We start from the raw sequence: 19,486 nt of genomic DNA, 5'->3' as shown, positions 1-19,486 counted from the left end.
TTGTATTATGGGTAACGTACCAACGAGGAAATCACCATCCGAGTTCTGGAAGCATCTAGAAATGAACAACAGTCAGATGATTTTCGTGGTAGTTCTAATATTTTTGGACAGAGGATGCGCCAGTTCAACTATTTTGTCGCTAGGAATGTCTTTCAAAGATTTGTTATAACCTTGCTCTGGTGTTAGCTTTCTGTTACTATCTCTGATGTTAACGGGTCGGTTTTGACCCGTGTCTTAAATCAGCCATAAAATACCCTAAAAACAATTATTTATCATCCAATTTGTTTCTTACCTCTTGGTTACCTTGTTAGGCTCCCTTATCCATGAAAAGATTGGTTTTAATATTTTTGTTGTGGCCCCCTGGGCCTTTCTTTTAACAGCATACCCCTTGTTTTCAATATAAAAAAGTGGTCAAATGAACCTCAAGAGAATAATGTAAACAGATAAAAGGTTGTTCTGTTACCTGACTATTACTGAGGGGTATTAGATCACATCTCTTAAATGTTCAAAAAAAAAAAATTTTAATTTAATATTATCAACTATAGTAACATCTATGGTGTTTCGGGTCAATTTCGACCCATGTATATTTACTTCAAGAAAAGGGCAAAAAACAAGTCTTTTTTTTTTTTTCCAAAAATATTCCTGCCTGTCGGTGCGTCCCAGAGACTATCAGTGGCCTCATTGCTGGATCTGTACATTCCAGCAAGGAGAAGAACACCAATGTAGGCATCCAGGCATTCCTCATCAATGTCATTCCACATGTTGCCATGGACTTTTTTTCCTTCAAGGTTTGTCATAGCAATTATGACTTTTTTTAGTGACAATGGCATAAACAGATCAAAACATGACTTGATGTCACTTACTCTCGTCACAGCAAACCTTGTGATCCCAGGGGTCATTTTGATGACATTTGCAGCAGCTGTCCTGCCATGTACGTCAGGAGGTACTGAGCTCCAACAGATGTTGCCACTTTTGGATCTGAATGTTTCAGCAGGAGCAGCTTCAGCATCGGCGACCTCCTCATCAGACTGATCAGATGTGTCTGTGTCTTCCGGTTGATACGCCACATCATCTTCCTCCTCAGAGACCTGCTCATCTCCATCGCTATACTGCTCTGTGTCCTCTGTCTCATTATCAGCAAAGATATGATCCAGAGCTTGGCTTACATTCAGTCCTCTTCTCATTGTTGCATGCTGTAAATTGGAGATGTGTACTCTGCAAGTCACCAACTCTAAACTCAATTGGCCTTACATGCCTGGACATGTCTGTCTTTGTTTGTTCTGTCAAACAGGCAAAGAGAAAAGCCCCTGACTGAAGCTCAAGTGGTTGGAGGAAGAGCTGGCTGTAGGCTGTTTGTGTGTTTATGATTTCAGTTTTGGCATTTATTATTGTTTTATAATCTTATATTTTAACTGGGTCGAAATTGATCCTAACAACACAAAGGTCACAATTTTCCCCAGAGCATTTTATAATTTAGTAAAATTATTTTTTTGGATTTCATTTTGTTTAAATAGAAGTTCCTGACAAAGTCAAAAAGTCTTGATGCAATAAACAAATTTATGTAGTACTTTTATGCATGCTAAACCTAAAAACGGGTCGGTGCCGACCTGAACACTAAAGGAAGGTGAAACAATCCAGAATTTTATACATTGCTATATATTGGACCTGTAAGAGATTTTTAATCTCTGAACCTTCCACCACAAAACTGTGTGCATCTCATCATTGCTGAGGAGTGTGCTCCCATCACCCAATCAAGCATCCAGCCAGAGCAGGTCATGATATATTTTTTACCATATTAACATGCCATTGTTGTGTGTTATGCCTGATGTAAAGACTCTCGTCTCTGCGAGCCTACCACACAGATTTAATACTTGTCATTTTTAGGGCATACCTAACAACCTGTGTTTTCTTTCTCTCTCTCTCTCCCCCCCCCCCCCCAATCTGTCCCTCTGAGTTACATGTTGATCCTGGGATTGAGATGCTGGCCTCTTCTGCCCCTCAGACCTGCTTGATCCATCCTGGTGCCCTGTATCTGGTCGGAGTTTTATCGCACCGCTCCTGTGAAGGACGGCCCCATGAGGACAGTTGAGGGTTATACCTGTTAAAACTGTTACTATAGTCAGGCTGTCTGTTGTTGCCCAAATGAGGATGGGTTCCCTTTTGAGTCTGGTTCCTCTCGAGGTTTCTTCCTCATGTCGTCTGAGGGAGTTTTTCCTTGCCACCGTCGCCACAGGCTTGCTCATTGGGGATAGATTAGGGATAAAATTAGCTCATGTTTTAAGTCGTTCAAATTCTGTAAAGCTGCTTTGCGACAATGTTTATTGTTAAAAGCGCTGTACAAATAAACTTGATTTGATTTGATATTTTAAGCAACTTTAAACAAGCTCCAAAATGTATTTTATCTTGCCAAGACCAAGGCCTCTTAACTTCCTGTTAGTGATGATGATTGACTACAGCTGGTATATAAAAAGGGTTTGTTTGTTGGTAAATCCAACAAGTGTCAAATGGTACAGTGGGAAAGTCCAAGGAGCTCAGTGCAGATCTGAGAAAGATGATCATAGATTTATACTCGGGAACGTCTCCTGGAGTCATTTCTAAACAACTGCAGATTCCAAGATCATCAGTTCAAACAACTGTATGTAAGTACAAGTTATTGTGCCACTTTGCTGAACGAAGACCTGAATTGTCCCCATCAGCTGAGAGGAAATTGATCCAGGTGGTCAGGAACAACCCAGGAACCACCAAGGCACAGACCTGCCATGAACTAGAAGCTGCTGGAACACTAACTATAGTCAGGTGAGTTTTACATCACCATGGATTGAGAGGCTGCCATCGATGAAAGAAGCCCCTGCTCCAAAATCAACACCTTCAACCTCGACTAAAGTTTGCAGCTGACCACAAAACCTTCTGGAGGAAAGTTTTATGATCAGATGAGACAAAGATTGAGTTGTTTGGCCACAGTGATCAGAGGTACAGAGGAACACTGGACCAGCTGTTAAGCATGGTGGTGGTAGCATCATGCTCTGTCGAAAATTTGTGGACAGTGTTGAAGTCGGGTCTGTTCCAGAAAAAACACACATTTAATTGAACTCTAATTCTGTCAAGAAGAGACGACAAATATCCAACCAGAATTCTGACAGAAGCTTGTTGATGGTGAACAAAACCATCAAGGGGAGTATAACTTTGACCATGTGTTGACTTCAGAAAAGCCAAAATAAATAAACTTGTGCACCATTGTACAACATACATCTTTCTTTGAAAGATGTATGTTGTACAATGATTTTGCCACAGAAAAAGAACAGTTCAAAGAAAATCGCTGAAAATTACCATCACATTCATGTCCTTGTACGTAAACTTCTGACTGTCACTAGTTTCCATTAGAATCAGTTGTACATTGGTGTTATTAGTTTTGAAATCTCTTAATGGTTCAACACCTTCATTCATCTCTGAACACCTGATGATCAACACTCTGAAGCACGTCTTCCCATCACCGAGTTGTACGTATGAAATTGTAAACAAAGCAACTTTGTTTTTGTTTTAATGCATCATCAAAAAAAATAACTTTTTAGCTTTTTTATTTCTTTATTTGTCTACTTTTATTGGTACTGTACTCTTATTGTACTTTTTTTTTTAAGAACTACATTTTAAATATTTTATTTACATTTTGTCCATCACTGCTGTTATTACCTCGCCCGCTACGGAATAAGTGGGGTGAGGTATTGTTTTCAGACGTTTGTTTTTTGGTTAACAATATTACGGGAAAACGACTTGTAACGGTGTTACCCAAGGTTCAAGTATAAATTTTAGTTCGGGTGCCAGGCAGGCCCAAAATCCTGTCACTTAACTAGAAGTAACCACCGCCAGCAATAATAAAACAATAACAAAAGTAGTTTTTAAACGTGCATATTCTGTTTACTTATTCACAAAAAAAATAATGGCATCAATACAACTCCATAATGACCTTATGCTTCCAATACAGCGAAAGGGGCATGAAAAATAAAATAAAAAAGTCGTGTAAACCCAGTGCTCGTGTGTGGGTGTGTGTTTGGGCTTGTATGTTTGTGAATGTTAGCGTGTGTGGAGGGAGAGAGCATTTGTAGTTCCAGTAGCGCTTGGTAAACGAGCAGCAAGGGGCGTGTGGATTACGGTTAACTCACAGTTCTGGAGCTGGCTGTGTAAACTGGACTGTCCTGGATCCGAAGCTTCAACAGACCTTAGCCATCCGCTTCCCGCATTGGCTTGAAGTAGCTATTAGCCCCTCTCACCTGTGGTTTGCGATGTTCCTCCGTCATGGAAATCTTGCTTGGGTCGGTTTGCAAATCTCCACCGCAAATTCTGTCGTCGGCAACAATGTACAAGTCTTCCACTTGGTTTAGCTTCTACTCCAGAATCGCACCTTCACGCTTTGCTCGCACAGAAACCAAACAGAGCTCTGCACTGCTCTGCTGCGCTACACTCACTCTCCTAGCTACAGATGCAGCATAGTGACATTTAAAGGAAGCGCTTCGTCAACCACGCATGGCCACTCCCCCAATCAGCGTTTGCAGGTGTTGCATGTTATGTTAATGAGGTGAGTGCTGTGTCGTGTTAGTGTGCTTTGAAAGTGACAATCACAGGGGAAAACATGTCTCAGGGGCAGAATGCATCTCGCCACATTCCCCCCTCCATGGGAAGACAACCCATGGTTAGCAAGAGACATGACACTAAGTGAAGCCGAGAAAGTCTTCATCATCGGAGTCATCCTCAAAGACTTTAGACAATGCCTCCATTTCCTGTCTCTCAATCTCAGCTGCTGTGGGAAAATAGGGTTTGAGGTTGTTGACGTGGACATTGCTCAGGTCTTCCCCAGAGTCTTCCCGTACCACCTCAAAGTTCACAGGGCCCAACTGCCGCAAGACTCTGTAGGGTCCCTTCCACTTTGGTGCCAGCTTTGCAGAAAAGTGTTTGGCCTTAGATGACTGAGCATGGTTGCGCACCCACACTCTATCCTTAGGTACGTACTGAAATTCTTTTCTGTTCTTGTTGTAGTTCCTAAGTTGTCTTGCCTTTGCTTTCTTACTGCTAATGTGCACTTTCTTTTGCAGGTCTTTTAGGTGTCGCACAACATCGTATCCGGCGGCGTCTGGGGTAAGGTTTTGTCCTCTGAGGAGTTTGTCCATGGGACTACGCAGCTTCCTCCCAAGGTGCAGCTCGGCAGGAGTAGTCCCAGTCGTCTCGTGAACAGCGGAGTTGAGGGCAAATCGGAATTCAGGTAAGTATTGGTCCCATTTTCGATGGTTATCTGAGACATAGGATGCGATCATGGATTTCAGACTCCTGTTAACCCTTTCAGTCAACTTGGTTTGTAGATGGTACGTTGTGGTAAGTTTGGGGGTGACTGACCAGGTGTGACAGAGTTCCTTGAACAAGCTGGACACAAACTGAGGCCCTCTATCAGACAGGATATAATCGGGTATGCCCCAGCAGGTAAGTATTTCATCACGGATGATGCGGGCTACCATGGCAGAGGATGCTGTATGGAGGGGAAATAACTTGACCCAGTGGGTGTAATAATCGACGAGGACAAGTAGATATTCATGTCTGTCCAGGCTGCAGGGTAGAGGTCCCATGAGGTCAACTCCAAGCATCTCATTGGGATAGCTCACAGTGGTTTGTTGGAGTTTCCCACATGGCTTCTGGTTGTCTCCTTTGTGTGTCTGGCAAACTGTACAGGCACGAACATAGCTCCGCACTTCGTCCCACATTTTAGGCCAGAAAGCCACGTTGTGAATACGTTTGTAAGTCTTGAACATACCTTGGTGTCCACACCAGGGGGAGTCATGGTATACTGCCAGGAGTGGAGGTATTAGTGTCTTTGGTATCCACACACGAAAGTGATGCTTCTCGTCATCCAGCTTGATCATTCTGTAAAGCAGGTCATCAACCACGGCGTAGTTCTCTCCGACGTCTTCACAGCCTTCAGCCAGATCTTTCATGACTTTCTCTATCTGGGGGTCTTTGTGCTGTTCCTCCCACAAGGTCATGGTGGAGAAGGGAAAATCTTGTGGTTCCTTTTGGCTCACAGCCAACATGCACGAAGGCCCCACAGGACATCGAGAAAGGGCGTCCGGTGCTACATTGAGTTTCCCTTTGCGGTATTCAATGATAAAGTTGAACTTCTGGAGACAAAGGGCCCAACGGAGGAGATGACTGGAGGTCTTGGTGCTGCTGAATACCCACTGCAAGGAGGCATGGTCAGTCACTACTGTGAACAGTTTGGGTTCCAGGTAGTGCTGCCATTTTTCCAGCGCCCAGACAACCGGGAGACATTCCTTCTCCGTCGCGGAGTAGTTCCTTTCAGCCTTGTTTAAACTTCTGCTTGCGAAAGCAATGACCTCTTCATGGCTGATCCCCTTCTTTTGTGCCAAGATGGCACCAAGCCCCAAGTCACTGGCGCCTGTGTAGATGAAGAAAGGAAGTTCTAGGTCAGGATGACCAAGGACAGGAAGAGACATAAGGTGGTCTTTTAAGGTTTGAAAAGCTTTCTCACACTTCTCATCCCACTGGAAGACATGACCTTTCTTCTTGAGAGCGTTGAGTGGTTCTGCGATTTGAGAGAATCCAGGTACAAACCAGTGGTACCATCCCACAAGACCAAAGAATCTCTGCACCTCCTTGATTGTTGTTGGAGCCTTGATGGCCTCCACCTTCATGGGGTCTGCAGTGGTTCCTTGGGCGGAGATGACATGGCCCAGGTACTTAATCTCCTTCATGCAGAACTTGGACTTTTTCAGGTTCAAGGTGAGTCCTGCTGCTTGAAGCTTTTCCAGAACGGCATGAAGGTCTTGGAAATGACGTTGGATGGATGGTGAGTAGATCACAATATCATCTAGGTACACTAGACACACTTTTCCTTTCAGTTCAGCCAACACCAGATCCATTAAGTATTGGAAACTGGCTGGGGCGTTTTTGAGTCCAAAAGGCATGACTCTGAACTGGAAAGTGCCCATGTGGGTCACAAAAGCTGTCTTGGCCACACTTGAGGCATCCATGGTGACCTGCCAATAGCCACTGTTTAGGTCTAGAGTGGAGAAGACAGTGGAGCCGGCAAGTGACTCTAGAAGTTCATTGATGTTGGGCAGTGGGTATGCGTCGGTTTCTGTGACTGCATTTAACTTTCTGTAATCAACACAGAACCTAAGCGTTCCACATTTCTTTGGGACAAGGACGACTGGTGAGGTCCACCCAGAGTAAGATGGTTCGATCACACCTTGATCAAGCATGTCCTTCAGATGCTGCTCCACAACTTGACATTTTTGTGCAGACATTCTGTAAGGTTTTTGCTTGATCAGCACTTCACTGGTGGTATGGATGTGGTGCTTTAACACGTAAGTCCTTCCTGGCTTCAAAGAACATAGATCTGGTTTGGACTCCAGAAGCTGTCTAAGACCAGCCTTCTCCCACTCTTTCACCTCAGCATTCTCTACTGCAAGATCAATGTAGTCTTGAGCGGTGAGTGCCACAGGCTGTGGGGGCAAGCAAGGAGGGGGTATGCAAGACATAAGAGTAGCCCTGAGTGGTGCAGTGTAAAGGGTGGTTTGTTCATCATTCTGCTGGAACAGATCTCTCTCTGGTCTCCCCTTGAAACTGTACTGACAGTCAGCTGCATGGATTTGCAGTCTGCTGTGAAATAAGCAATCGAGGCCAAGAACTGCTTTGTAGGCCAAAGCTTTTGGGGACAGGACTGCCACCTCAGACGTGCATGAAACCTCACCCAAGTTGACGGTTACTTCAGCCTTTCCAAGGGGTGTCTCAGTCTCTCCATTAGCAAGGAAGAGAGGTCCGCTTGTCCAAGGCTCCAGGTCTTCCTTGGGCCTTTTGAGAGCTTTCCAGACCTGTTCGTGGACGAGTGTGTAGCTTGCCCCAGTATCAATGATAGCCCTGCCATTCCAAGGTCTGATGTTGACTGTGACTACCAGCTGCCAGGGAATATTGAAGGTGCTTCCCGGTGTTGTGGTAGACATACATGATCTGGTTCTTCGAACTCTTTGTAGTGGTAAGGTTGATGTTGCCATTGCCCTGCTGTGCTGGCTTAGATGGTCGAGACGTGTTCTTGGGACGGTGTTGTGTGGACTGACAGCCTCCAGGAGATGGTTGGTATTGAGGGCAAGAGCCAGGGGGATGTTGACCTTTACAGCGCCAGCACGTAATAGAAGGCGTGTCCAAGTTTGTAAATTTGGGAGTGTTTTTCACCCTCTGTGCACTTTTGTCATGCGTACCATGCTGTGTTTCATACAAGGACTGTTGTTCTCAGTCTTTTTCCAGCTGATGGCAGAGCTTCACCAACTCTTCAACATTCTGAGCCCGACCCCATAGGTAGGTAGCCAACCGTGGTTTGACATTTTTTAGAATGAGCTTCACTATCTCAGCCTCAGTGATAGTGGGTTTCCACTGTTTACAAAGGGCACGGTGAGAGAAGGCAAAATCATGGATGGACTCGTTTTCTTTCTGCCGTCAGTTTCGTATTCGGTCCATGAGCTCCTCTTTGTAATCATCAGACAGGAACGCTGACAGAAACTTTTTCTGGAACTGGGCCCAAGTAAGGACCTCAGTCATGGCAATCTCCCACCAATCTCTGGCTGTACTGTGCAGGACAGTTCAGAAGGTAGCCAGAATCTCTGCATCAGACAGAGGGTGAATGGGTAGAAAGTCACGGCACTTAGAGAGGTAAAGGACAGGGTCTGGATCGTCGCTTGCCTTGCCAAAGGTAGGAAATGACAGTTTTAGAACTTTTAGGTGATCAGACTTTGTTCCAGTAGGTGGCATTGTGGGCATGAAGCTGGAGTGGCTGGGCAGTGAAGCTGGAGTGGCTGTAGCTGTAGTGTGTGGGATTACTGATGGCCTCATGCCAGTAAGAGGAGATGTGGTTGAGACGTGTTGCTCAATCTTTTTCTCGAACTCTGTTATCTCGTTGGTAAGTATGTTGTACTCTTTTATGTGTGCTGGTAGATGTCCTAAAGATGTGTTTATTTGGTTGGTAATTCTAATACAGCTGTCCATGTTCTGTGACAGGTGTCCACAGTCTGCTGCAACAGCCCTCCTCTGGGACAAGATCTCCTGCTGTACCTCGGCCTGTAACTGTTCAACCATGAAGCGGATTTCTTCCAGTTGTGTAATACTTTGGTTTTTAACTTCTTCTGTGATAATGGTTTTAATGGCCTTCAGCAACTTATCCCATTCATTCTCTGTTTTCTGAGTACTAGCTGTGAGTGCTGCACTGAGTTTTGCAAATTCTGTTTTTGCCGTTTCAGACACTACCTCCAACTTGGCCTCCAAGTGAAAGCAGCTCCTGGCCACTAGTTTAGTGACCTTACCGAGTTGAGCGTCCTGTTGTTCCAGTTTCTGAAATATCAGGGCCCAGTTGTCAGGAGTTTTTAGCGCCAATGCGCCGAGCTTTCGTGCTGGTGTTGGGAGCTCCATAGGCAAGTCACGCTGCACTGAGGTGTCTGAAGACCATGATGGAGAAGTGTCCAAATCCATATCTAATGGAGAGGCAGCTGCGGCCTGAGTGTAGTCTGAACCAGTAGTCTGTAGCACAGCTGTTAGCAGGTTGGATGGCTCAGCGGTCAATGAAGGGGGCGCTGTAGACACAGTAGGCCACTGGTCTGCAGTAGCAGTACTAAGAAGTCCAGGGCTAGTAAGAATGAAAGAGGCATTGCTATGCCAAGGAGGATGGAGGAACACCCGATGTTCAATTTGAGGTGTGCTTATGTCAGGTGGTGAGGTTTGTGTCTCAGGAGACGTGGGGATGTCTGTGTGGCTCTCCCGTTCTGACATAGCGGCTTTAGACAGCTCACCATGCACTAAGGTTGTGTTATTGATTATTAAATGATATGAAAAATGATGTTTGAAATGTTTGTGTTTTTGTGTGTCTGTATGTTTGTAGCAAAATGTGCCCCACTTGAAAAGTAACAAGTTACACAGCTACCAAAGAGACATGTAAACACAATAGGGAAATACACAGGCAATTATCACACACAAAAAAAAAAATTCAGCAGTGTGATAAAAATTCAACACAGACCTGAGCACAGTTTCAAAACCCCAATCTCAGCACAGTATCAGTGATAACACAGCATAGCAGTAATGGCACAGCATAGCATACACACCACCATCAATACAGCGCTCAATTCAACAGTAGTTTGTTTTTTTTTTAAGTGTCCCACAAGTCCAAAAAGTCCAAGGAGCAGTCACTAAGCAGTTCAAGTCCCGTTACTTACAGTTCAAGTCCCTGTTCGGGTGCCAATTCTGTAATGGTGTTACCCAAGGTTCAAGTATAAATTTTAGTTCGGGTGCCAGGCAGGCCCAAAATCCTGCCACTTAACTAGAAGTAGCCACCACCAGCAATAATAAAACAATAACAAAAGTAGTTTTTAAACGTGCATATTCTGTTTACTTATTCACAAAAAAAAATAATGGCATCAATACAACTCCATAATGACCTTATGCTTCCAATACAGCGAAAGGGGCATGAAAAATCTCATCTCATTATATCTAGCTGCTTTATCCTTCTACAGGGTCGCAGGCAAGCTGGAGCCTATCCCAGCTGACTACGGGTGAAAGGCGGGGTACACCCTGGACAAGTTGCCAGGTCACCACAGGACTGACACATAGACACAGACAACCATTCACACTCACATTCACACCTACGCTCAATTTAGAGTCACCAGTTAACCTAACCTGCATGTCTTTGGACTGTGGGGGAAACCGGAGCACCCGGAGGAAACCCACGCGGACACGGGGAGAACATGCAAACTCCACACAGAAAGGCCCTCGCCAGCCACGGGGCTCGAACCCGGACCTTCTTGCTGTGAGGCGACAGCGCTAACCACTACACCACCGTGCCGCCCGGCATGAAAAATGTAAAAAAAAAAATGTCGTGTAAACCCAGTGCTCGTGTGTGGGGGCTTGTATGTTTGTGAATGTTAGCGTGTGTGGAGGGAGAGAGCGTTTGTAGTTCCAGTAGTGCTTGGTAAACGAGCAGCAAGGGGCGTGTGGATTACGGTTAACTCTCAGTTCTGGAGCTGGCTGTGTAAACTGGACTGTCCTGGATCCGAAGCTTCAACAGACCTTAGCCATCCGCTTCCTGCATCGGCTTGAAGTAGCTATTAGCCCCTCTCACCTGTGGCTTGCGATGTTCCTCTGTCATGGAAATCTTGCTTGGGTCGGCTTGCAAATCTCCACCGCAAATTCCGTCGTCGGCAACAATGTACAAGTCTTCCACTTGGTTTAGCTTCTACCCCAGAATCGCACCTTAATGCTTTGCTCACACAGAAACCAAACGGAGCTCTGCACTGCTCTGCTGCGCTACACTCTCCTAGCTACGGATGCAGCATAGTGACATTTAAAGGAAGCGCTTCATCAACCACGCATGGCCACTCCCCCAATCAGCGTTCGCAGGTGTTGCGTGTTATGTTAATGAAGTGAGTGCTGTGTCGTGTTAGTGTGCTTTGAAAGTGACAGTCACAGGGGAAAACATTATGTCTCAGGGGTAGAATGTATCTCGCCACAGACTTGGATCAGTCTTCATGAAACTTTCAGGATAGATGGATATTGGTCTCAAATAGAACCTCCAACATTTTGAGGGTCAGCCAGTCAAGGTCATATAGAGGCGCTAGAGACTACATCATCGTGCTGTAAGAATGTAAGAGTGTAACGATCGCGCAGTGCGCATACACGTGTTCTGATTAAAATGGCCGGTGAGTGTATACAATTCGGTTCACCATTTAAAACAAATGGATTAGATTAAAGAAATCACTTTCAGACATGTTTATGCTTATTACAGAAGGAAAGTGTGTTCCACTGAGCTCTAGCGCCGGGCCATTTCCAGGAAATAAGAGTTTGGGTCATGGCGACAGCGTGTGTATGTCAGCCTCGGTTCAGAGGTTTCAGTTTTGAAAACTGTAAGAGGTAAGAGTAGAATAATATAACATACAGACACTTGGTATATTTTACTTCTGTGATTTTTAAATTGTTCATTTTTGGATTACACTTCATTTTTGTGGCTACTGCCTCAGAGAGTAAAAATATATGCGATATTTACTGTATGGACATGGGATCAGAAAACTATTTTATTTATAAGCAGTAGCCACATGGACCCATAGGGTACCTTTTTTTTTTTCACGATATCTTCCTTCATATTCATCATAAGTACTACCGGGCGAGGTTTGTTTTGCTTGGCAACACTTGTGCATTGAGGTTTTTATTATTGGTTATTTTATGGGGGTTTTATGACCTTTCTTGTGTCTTTCTTTATTTCTCTGGGGATTTTTCCTTCACATTGTAAAGTATACTGAGTTGCATTTATAAAAATATATATTTTAAATGCTTATTTTTAATAGATTTCATTTTATTGTTGGAAGAAAGTCATGTGTACATTTGTTTAATAAAATAATAAATTCACAGACCTATAGTGAGGCATCCAGAGCCTGATTTTTAGAGCCATAGTTGTAGTTAAACACTAAACACTCCAGGATAAACAGGAGAAATGCAGTAAACACTGACCTGTCAATCATAGACGTGTTGCAGGTGTATATGTGGATGGCGATCCCGTTGCGGGATTTCGAGTCTCCGGCACCACAGATTGTGCGCAAACCCTGAAATGAAAATAAATAATTAAATCCTGAAAAAACACACACACACACACACACACACACACACCATGAGAGGGAAGAAGTGATTGACAAACATACCGCTACAAAGTCCACCTTCTTCTCCAGTGCTTTAGTGATGGTAAACGGCATCCACCGAAGCTTTCATGGTGGGAAAGAAACCATATAAGAGTCATGAACTGATCCAGACTACAGAAATTCATAACCTGAAACCTACTGGAGGAAATTACTGATCAGTAAAGATGCTTTAATTACTTGGTTGGGATCAGGTTCCACTTCATTCCAGTCATCAGTGAGGTTTCCACAGGTGATGGGAGTGAAGGGTTTGTGCTGAACAGAAGGTAGTATACGGTACAGCCAGCTGTAATCACACACACACACACACACACTTCACTCTGAAAATCACGTTACACAAACCATCACGTTTAAATTAAACTCTTTGTGGACTGTGGTAACACAGGTGTGGATAATATTTTTTTATGATGCGAAGTCACATTTTTCAAACAGACTTTCTCATTACTCTGATCTGTGGGTGTGGCTACAAATCTCAGCTTGTGATGTCACAAAACAAGCTTCACGGGCTTGAACCGATCACGTTCAGCATGCAAAAATATTAGCTCAGGGGCTCCCAAAATGTGGGTCATGACATGATTTCCAAATGGTGTCATCAGAAAAACTCACCATCTCCTCTTCCACTTTATTTTTATTCATTAACTTTACTCCTTAATATTACGAATATCATTAACTGTAACTATGATGTCATTGTGCGATACTCTTTTAAAATGTTACGTTTTGGGATACACATGCACATGAAACACATGACACCGAAATAAAGCGTGTATGTAGGCCTACTATTGAATCTTTTTCTCTTTATCTAACGCAGGAGTTCTGAAATAAAAATGAACAAATTTGTCCATCCGTCCCCATCCGCTCGTTCCTCAACATTCTCAAGTGACTGTGACTCCGTGAAATATGAGAAGTCACGAAAATGAACACAGATACAGTACACGCTGAAATATTTATTAAAGCATAGATTTCTAATAACAAGGAGAAACTAGAATAGCAAGGCTTCAATTTGCAGAAAATTCAAGCTGGGCAAAAGCGTCAGTAGGAACCAGTGAAATAGAGAAAAACAACATCGTAGCAAAAAGCATGACATGAAGAAGCTGCATGCTGATTTTTTAACTAGCGAGCTAACTTGGTTATCATTAGTGATGGACAAAATCTTAGTTGTGGTAGGAATGTTGTATGTTTAGACATTTTTGTCGACGTAAATCAAGACACTGATACTGAAATCCCACTTGTGTCCATCTGTGGCTATACTGATATACATCCATCCATCCGTCATTGTACCTCCTCTTATTGGTTCCTCGTGGGCAGGTGAAGGCCGAGCCTGAGAGCTGCTCAGCATACAATCCATACGGACACACCTGAGGATTGTTCTGGAAAAAATAATAATAAATTACAACCCCGATTCCAAAAAAGTTGGGACAAAGTACAAATTGTAAATAAAAACGGAATGCAATAATTTACAAATCTCAAAAACTGATATTGTATTCACAATAGAACATAGACAACATATCAAATGTCGAAAGTGAGACATTTTGAAATTTCATGCCAAATATTGGCTCATTTGAAATTTCATGACAGCAACACATCTCAAAAAAGTTGGGACAGGGGCAATAAGAGGCTGGAAAAGTTAAAGGTACAAAAAAGGAACAGCTGGAGGACCAAACTGCAACTCATTAGGTCAATTGGCAATAGGTCATTAACATGACTGGGTATAAAAAGAGCATCTTGGAGTGGCAGCGGCTCTCAGAAGTAAAGATGGGAAGAGGATCACCAATCCCCCTAATTCTGCGCCGACAAATAGTGGAGCAATATCAGAAAGGAGTTCGACAGTGTAAAATTGCAAAGAGTTTGAACAGATCATCATCTACAGTGCATAATATCATCAAAAGATTCAGAGAATCTGGAAGAATCTCTGTGCGTAAGGGTCAAGGCCAGAAAACCATACTGGGTGCCCGTGATCTTCGGGCCCTTAGACGGCACTGCATCACATACAGGCATGCTTCTGTATTGGAAATCACAAAATGGGCTCAGGAATATTTCCAGAGAACATTATCTGTGAACACAATTCACCGTGCCATCCGCCGTTGCCAGCTAAAACTCTATAGTTCAAAGAAGAAGCCGTATCTAAACATGATCCAGAAGCGCAGACGTCTTCTCTGGACCAAGGCTCATTTAAAATGGACTGTGGCAAAGTGGAAAACTGTTCTGTGGTCAGACGAATCAAAATCTGAAGTTCTTTATGGAAATCAGGGACGCCGTGTCATTCAGACTAAAGAGGAGAAGGACGACCCAAGTTGTTATCAGCGCTCAGTTCAGAAGCCTGCATCTCTGATGGTATGGGGTTGCATTAGTGCGTGTGGCATGGGCAGCTTACACATCTGGAAAGACACCATCAATGCTGAAAGGTATATCCAGGTTCTAGAGCAGGGGTGTCAAACCTGATCCATAAAGGGCCTTGTGGCTGCAGGTTTTCATTCCAGCCATGCAGCAGCACACCTGACTTGGCTCATTCAATCAACTGAACTGTCTTCACACAGTCAAATACTTGCAGCCACACCCACCCTTGATTAAAGGGTGGGTGTGTCAGTTGATTGAATAAGCCAAATCAGGGTGCTGCTGCATGGCTGGAATGAAAACCTGCAGCCACACGGCCCTTTATGGATCAGGTTTGACACCCCTGCTCTAGAGCAACATATGCTCCCATCCAGACGACGTCTCTTTCAGGGAAGACCTTGCATTTTCCAACATGACAATGCCAGACCACATACTGCATCAATTACAGCATCATGGCTGCGTAGAAGAAGGGTCCGGGTACTGAACTGGCCAGCCTGCAGTCCAGATCTTTCACCCATAGAAAACATTTGGCGCATCATAAAACGGAAGATACGACAAAAAAGACCTAAGACAGTTGAGCAACTAGAATCCTACATTAGACAAGAATGGGTTAACATTCCTATCCCTAAACTTGAGCAACTTGTCTCCTCAGTCCCCAGACGTTTACAGACTGTTGTAAAGAGAAAAGGGGATGTCTCACAGTGGCAAACATGGCCTTGTCCCAACTTTTTTGAGAGGTGTTGTTGTCATGAAATTTAAAATCACCTAATTTTTCTCTTTAAATGATACATTTTCTCAGTTTAAACATTTGATATGTCATCTATGTTCTATTCTGAATAAAATATGGAATTTTGAAACTTCCACATCATTACATTCCATTTTTATTTACAATGTGTACTTTGTCCCAACTTTTTTGGAATCGGGGTTGTAGATTATATTTGTATAGCACTTTTAACAGTAGATCTTATCACGAAGCAACTTCAAAGAAATTGAGGTCTAGATCCAGAGGTGGACAATAACGTTTATTTAAGTACACTTTTTGAGTATCAGTACTTTACTTGAGTATTATTTTTTTTTTTGGAAATGCATGACTAACTTCACTACACTTGAAAGGCAAATATCGTACTTTTTACTCCACTACATTTCTATCCAGGTCCTCGTTACTATGAAGCAGCTTTGAAAGTGGATGTTTTTTCTTTTCTAAAACGTGATTGTTTTTTTTTTTTTTTTGGGGGGGGGGGGGGGTTCCCAGGTGACACTGAGACAGCCGATCAGTAATCACTAGGGTCACGTCACATCCATAAACTGGATAAAATCAAGTTCAATGATTTCTCAGCAGCATTATTTGAACACGATCAGTTGATGGCAGAATGGAAGGAGGCGGTTCTTCTGAGGAACGCACGCACTCAGGGCCATACCTAGAACCCATGTTTCAGTTTTCTGAAAGGATTAAAGATTCATTTTGTTTTAAATATTTGCTTTGTTTGCCGAAAACGAACCACATCACGGCCTACAAAAACTCGCCGTCCAACCTGCAGAAGCATATTGAGGTATGTAAATGTTTTATTCCAAGAGGAAGCTTGTAACGAAGGTGTCTGTGCTTTTAGAGCTAGCGATAACGTTGCAAACGTAGCTATGCGGTCTGGTTAGTCAAATGACTTTCTATGGATTTTCCTGCCAAGTTGCCATCGCCTTGTCCACGGCTAACGTTTACACATAGTTGGTTAACTTGGACACTGTTAGTTAGCATGTAAAAACGGAGTTACGCTAACACAAATAATGTTAACTTATCTGAAGTCCTTTCAGAAATATGTTTTAGCATCTCATCTCATCTCATTATCTCAAGCCGCTTTATCCTGTTCTACAGGGTCGCAGGCAAGCTGGAGCCTATCCCAGCTGACTACGGGCGAAAGGCGGGGTACACCCTGGACAAGTCGCCAGGTCATCACAGGGCTGACACATAGACACAGACAACCATTCACACTCACATTTAGAGTCACCAGTTAACCTAACCTGCATGTCTTTGGACTGTGGGGGAAACCGGAGCACCCAGAGGAAACCCACACGGACACGGGGAGAACATGCAAACTCCGCACAGAAAGGCCCTCGCCGGCCACAGGGCTCGAACCCGGACCTTCTTGCTGTGAGGTGACAGCGCTAACCACTACACCACTGTGCCGCCTGTACTTTTAATACTTAAGTATTTTTAAAAGCAAGCACTTTAACTTAAGTCAAAATTTGACTGGACAACTTTCACTTGTATCGGAGTAACATTTGACCAGTGAGATCAGTACTTTGACTTAAGTAAGTAAGAAGTTGGCTACTTTGTCCATCTGTGTCTAGATCCAGACCAAGGAGCATCGTTACTCATTCTCAGTAACGGTCACGTTCCACTTTGTCCATTGGGAAGTAGGTGGGACAAAAAAAAAAAAAATTGAGTGACCGGTAACATATCAGCAACTCCACTAAAATGTGTTCATTAACTGGAATTAATGCACAAATGGATCGAACATGTCCTGTATCACTTACAAAACAGATAGACAGATGAGCATCAAAGGAAATGTTTTCTAAATTAACCATACAGTGTCTTACATAAGTTTTCACTCCCCTTGAAGTGTCACATGGTGATGTTGTACAGCATGGGGATTTTTAACATGTGGATAATTTTCAGGCTGTAATTTTTTTCCCTGAGAGACTGGACTGGTTTATGGGCCTGAGTCTCTCTCTCGCCAGAAAAGAGAACTGAACAGAAAATATGTAAAACTGTTTGTTTTTAAATCCTTGTGGTAAAGGCGGTTACCTGGCCTTCAGGTAGAGCCCCAGGACAGCGAGGATCCTCTGAAGTGAATTCGTTGCCAAAACCGCTCAGGTACTAAAGAGAAAAAGTGAAATAAAGTTGAGAAAATAATAGTCTACTGCATTGTGTGCACACAGCACAAGGTTTGAGGGGGGGCGTCAATAAATTTGAGCTGAGTCATGCTGGATGTGCACTTGCTGGACAAAGTGCACCTGAGGAGTCAGAATGCAGTACAGCAGAGTTTTAGTTATGAAATGCTTGTTGGCTCACATTACAAAACAAAACCAAAAAAAACTTTATAGAAACTCACTAAATTGACTGCAGCTTATTTTATATATATATATATATATATATATATATATATATATATATATATATATATATATATATATATACACACACACACAGAGAGAGAGTATGTACAGTAAAGACGCTGTTTTTCTTGCTGCTGAAAGTTTAGCACGAGCAGACAACATCTGGGCTGCTGCTGTTTTTCCTGCATTCTGATTGGCTAAGCAGGAACGCCCCTACCAAATCCTTCAAACACATATCACATACACCACCAACACACACCGTGCAATAACATTATTATATTATGTTATATTTTTATAATCACCATCATAATATAACTTGAGCACGTGACTCACCTTCAGCCCAGCCATTGCACGTGCGCTTGTCTCAAAGAAAAAAAGTCACTTAACTTTACAAAGAGGCAAAAAAAAAACCTGGAGGTTGTTTCACAGTCTGAGACTTTGTCCCACACACAGAGAGAGAGAGAGAGAGAGAGAGAGAGAGAGAGAGAGAGAATGTATGCTTTTCTCCATCTGGGTTTAATGAAGCTCAGACTGCTCATGACGTCAGCAGCTTTTTGGTGGGTGGAGAGGTTAGATGTTCACTGGAGAGGTGCACAAACAAATATATTTCCCAGTATCCAAGATAAACTCTAACCAACAGGACAGAACTTGATCACAGTCACGTCTCATGAGATTTTTTTTTTTTTGAGCATGAATTAAAAGTTCTTCTTTCCAAGTTAAATCGTATTTAAGATAAAAATAAAAATATTTACTACAGGTTCATTCTAGTTCTTCTAACAGGTGATGAAGAAGTGGCACCTCTGAAGGGGTGGGATATATCAAGTCAAGTTTAAGTCAAGTCAAGTTTGTTTGTATAGCGCTTTTAACAATAGACATTGCCCCAAAGCAGCTTGACAGTATCTGAATGACCCAAGACATGAGCTAATTTTATCCCTAATCTATCCCCGATGAGCAAGCCTGTGGCGACGGTGGCAAGGAAAAACTCCCTCAGACGACACGAGGAAGAAACCTCGAGAGGAACCAGACTCAAAAGGGAACCCATCCTCACCTGGACAACAGACAACATGACTATAATATGAACAGTTTTAACATGAAGTCAGTTTCGTTGATGTTATAAACTCTTCATTTATAACATTGAAGAGTTATATATTAGGCAGCAAGAGAACAGTCAGTTCTTGAAGTTGATGTGTTGGAAGCAGGAAAAATGGGCAAATGTACAGTAAGGAGCGACTCTGACAAGGGACAAATTGTGATGGCTAGACGACTGGGTCTGAGCATCTCCAAAATGGCACATCTTGTGGGGTGTTCCTGGTATGCGGTGG

General features: G+C 43.2%; 1 protein-coding gene across 1 annotated transcript in view; it reads right to left on the bottom strand.

Moving 5' to 3' along the window:
- hgd (homogentisate 1,2-dioxygenase) overlaps positions 1 to 18,603 on the bottom strand; it is a 36,890-nt gene extending 18,287 nt beyond the window's left edge. The window contains exons 1-7 of the mRNA XM_060899734.1: positions 18,498 to 18,603; positions 17,854 to 17,925; positions 14,001 to 14,089; positions 12,903 to 13,008; positions 12,729 to 12,788; positions 12,541 to 12,632; positions 21 to 55 (exon numbers count right to left, since the gene is read on the bottom strand). Of these exons, the coding sequence (XP_060755717.1) occupies positions 21 to 55; positions 12,541 to 12,632; positions 12,729 to 12,788; positions 12,903 to 13,008; positions 14,001 to 14,089; positions 17,854 to 17,925; positions 18,498 to 18,512 (469 nt within the window). The 5' untranslated portion in view covers positions 18,513 to 18,603. The remainder of the gene's footprint in view (positions 1 to 20; positions 56 to 12,540; positions 12,633 to 12,728; positions 12,789 to 12,902; positions 13,009 to 14,000; positions 14,090 to 17,853; positions 17,926 to 18,497) is intronic.
- Between the last annotated feature and the right edge of the window lie 883 nt (positions 18,604 to 19,486).

The sequence above is a fragment of the Neoarius graeffei genome, chromosome 19 (genome assembly GCF_027579695.1).
Source record: "Neoarius graeffei isolate fNeoGra1 chromosome 19, fNeoGra1.pri, whole genome shotgun sequence".
NCBI classification, from domain to species: domain Eukaryota; kingdom Metazoa; phylum Chordata; class Actinopteri; order Siluriformes; family Ariidae; genus Neoarius; species Neoarius graeffei.
Note: the sequence above shows the minus strand (reverse complement) of the source record. Positions and strands in the feature narration are given on the sequence as shown.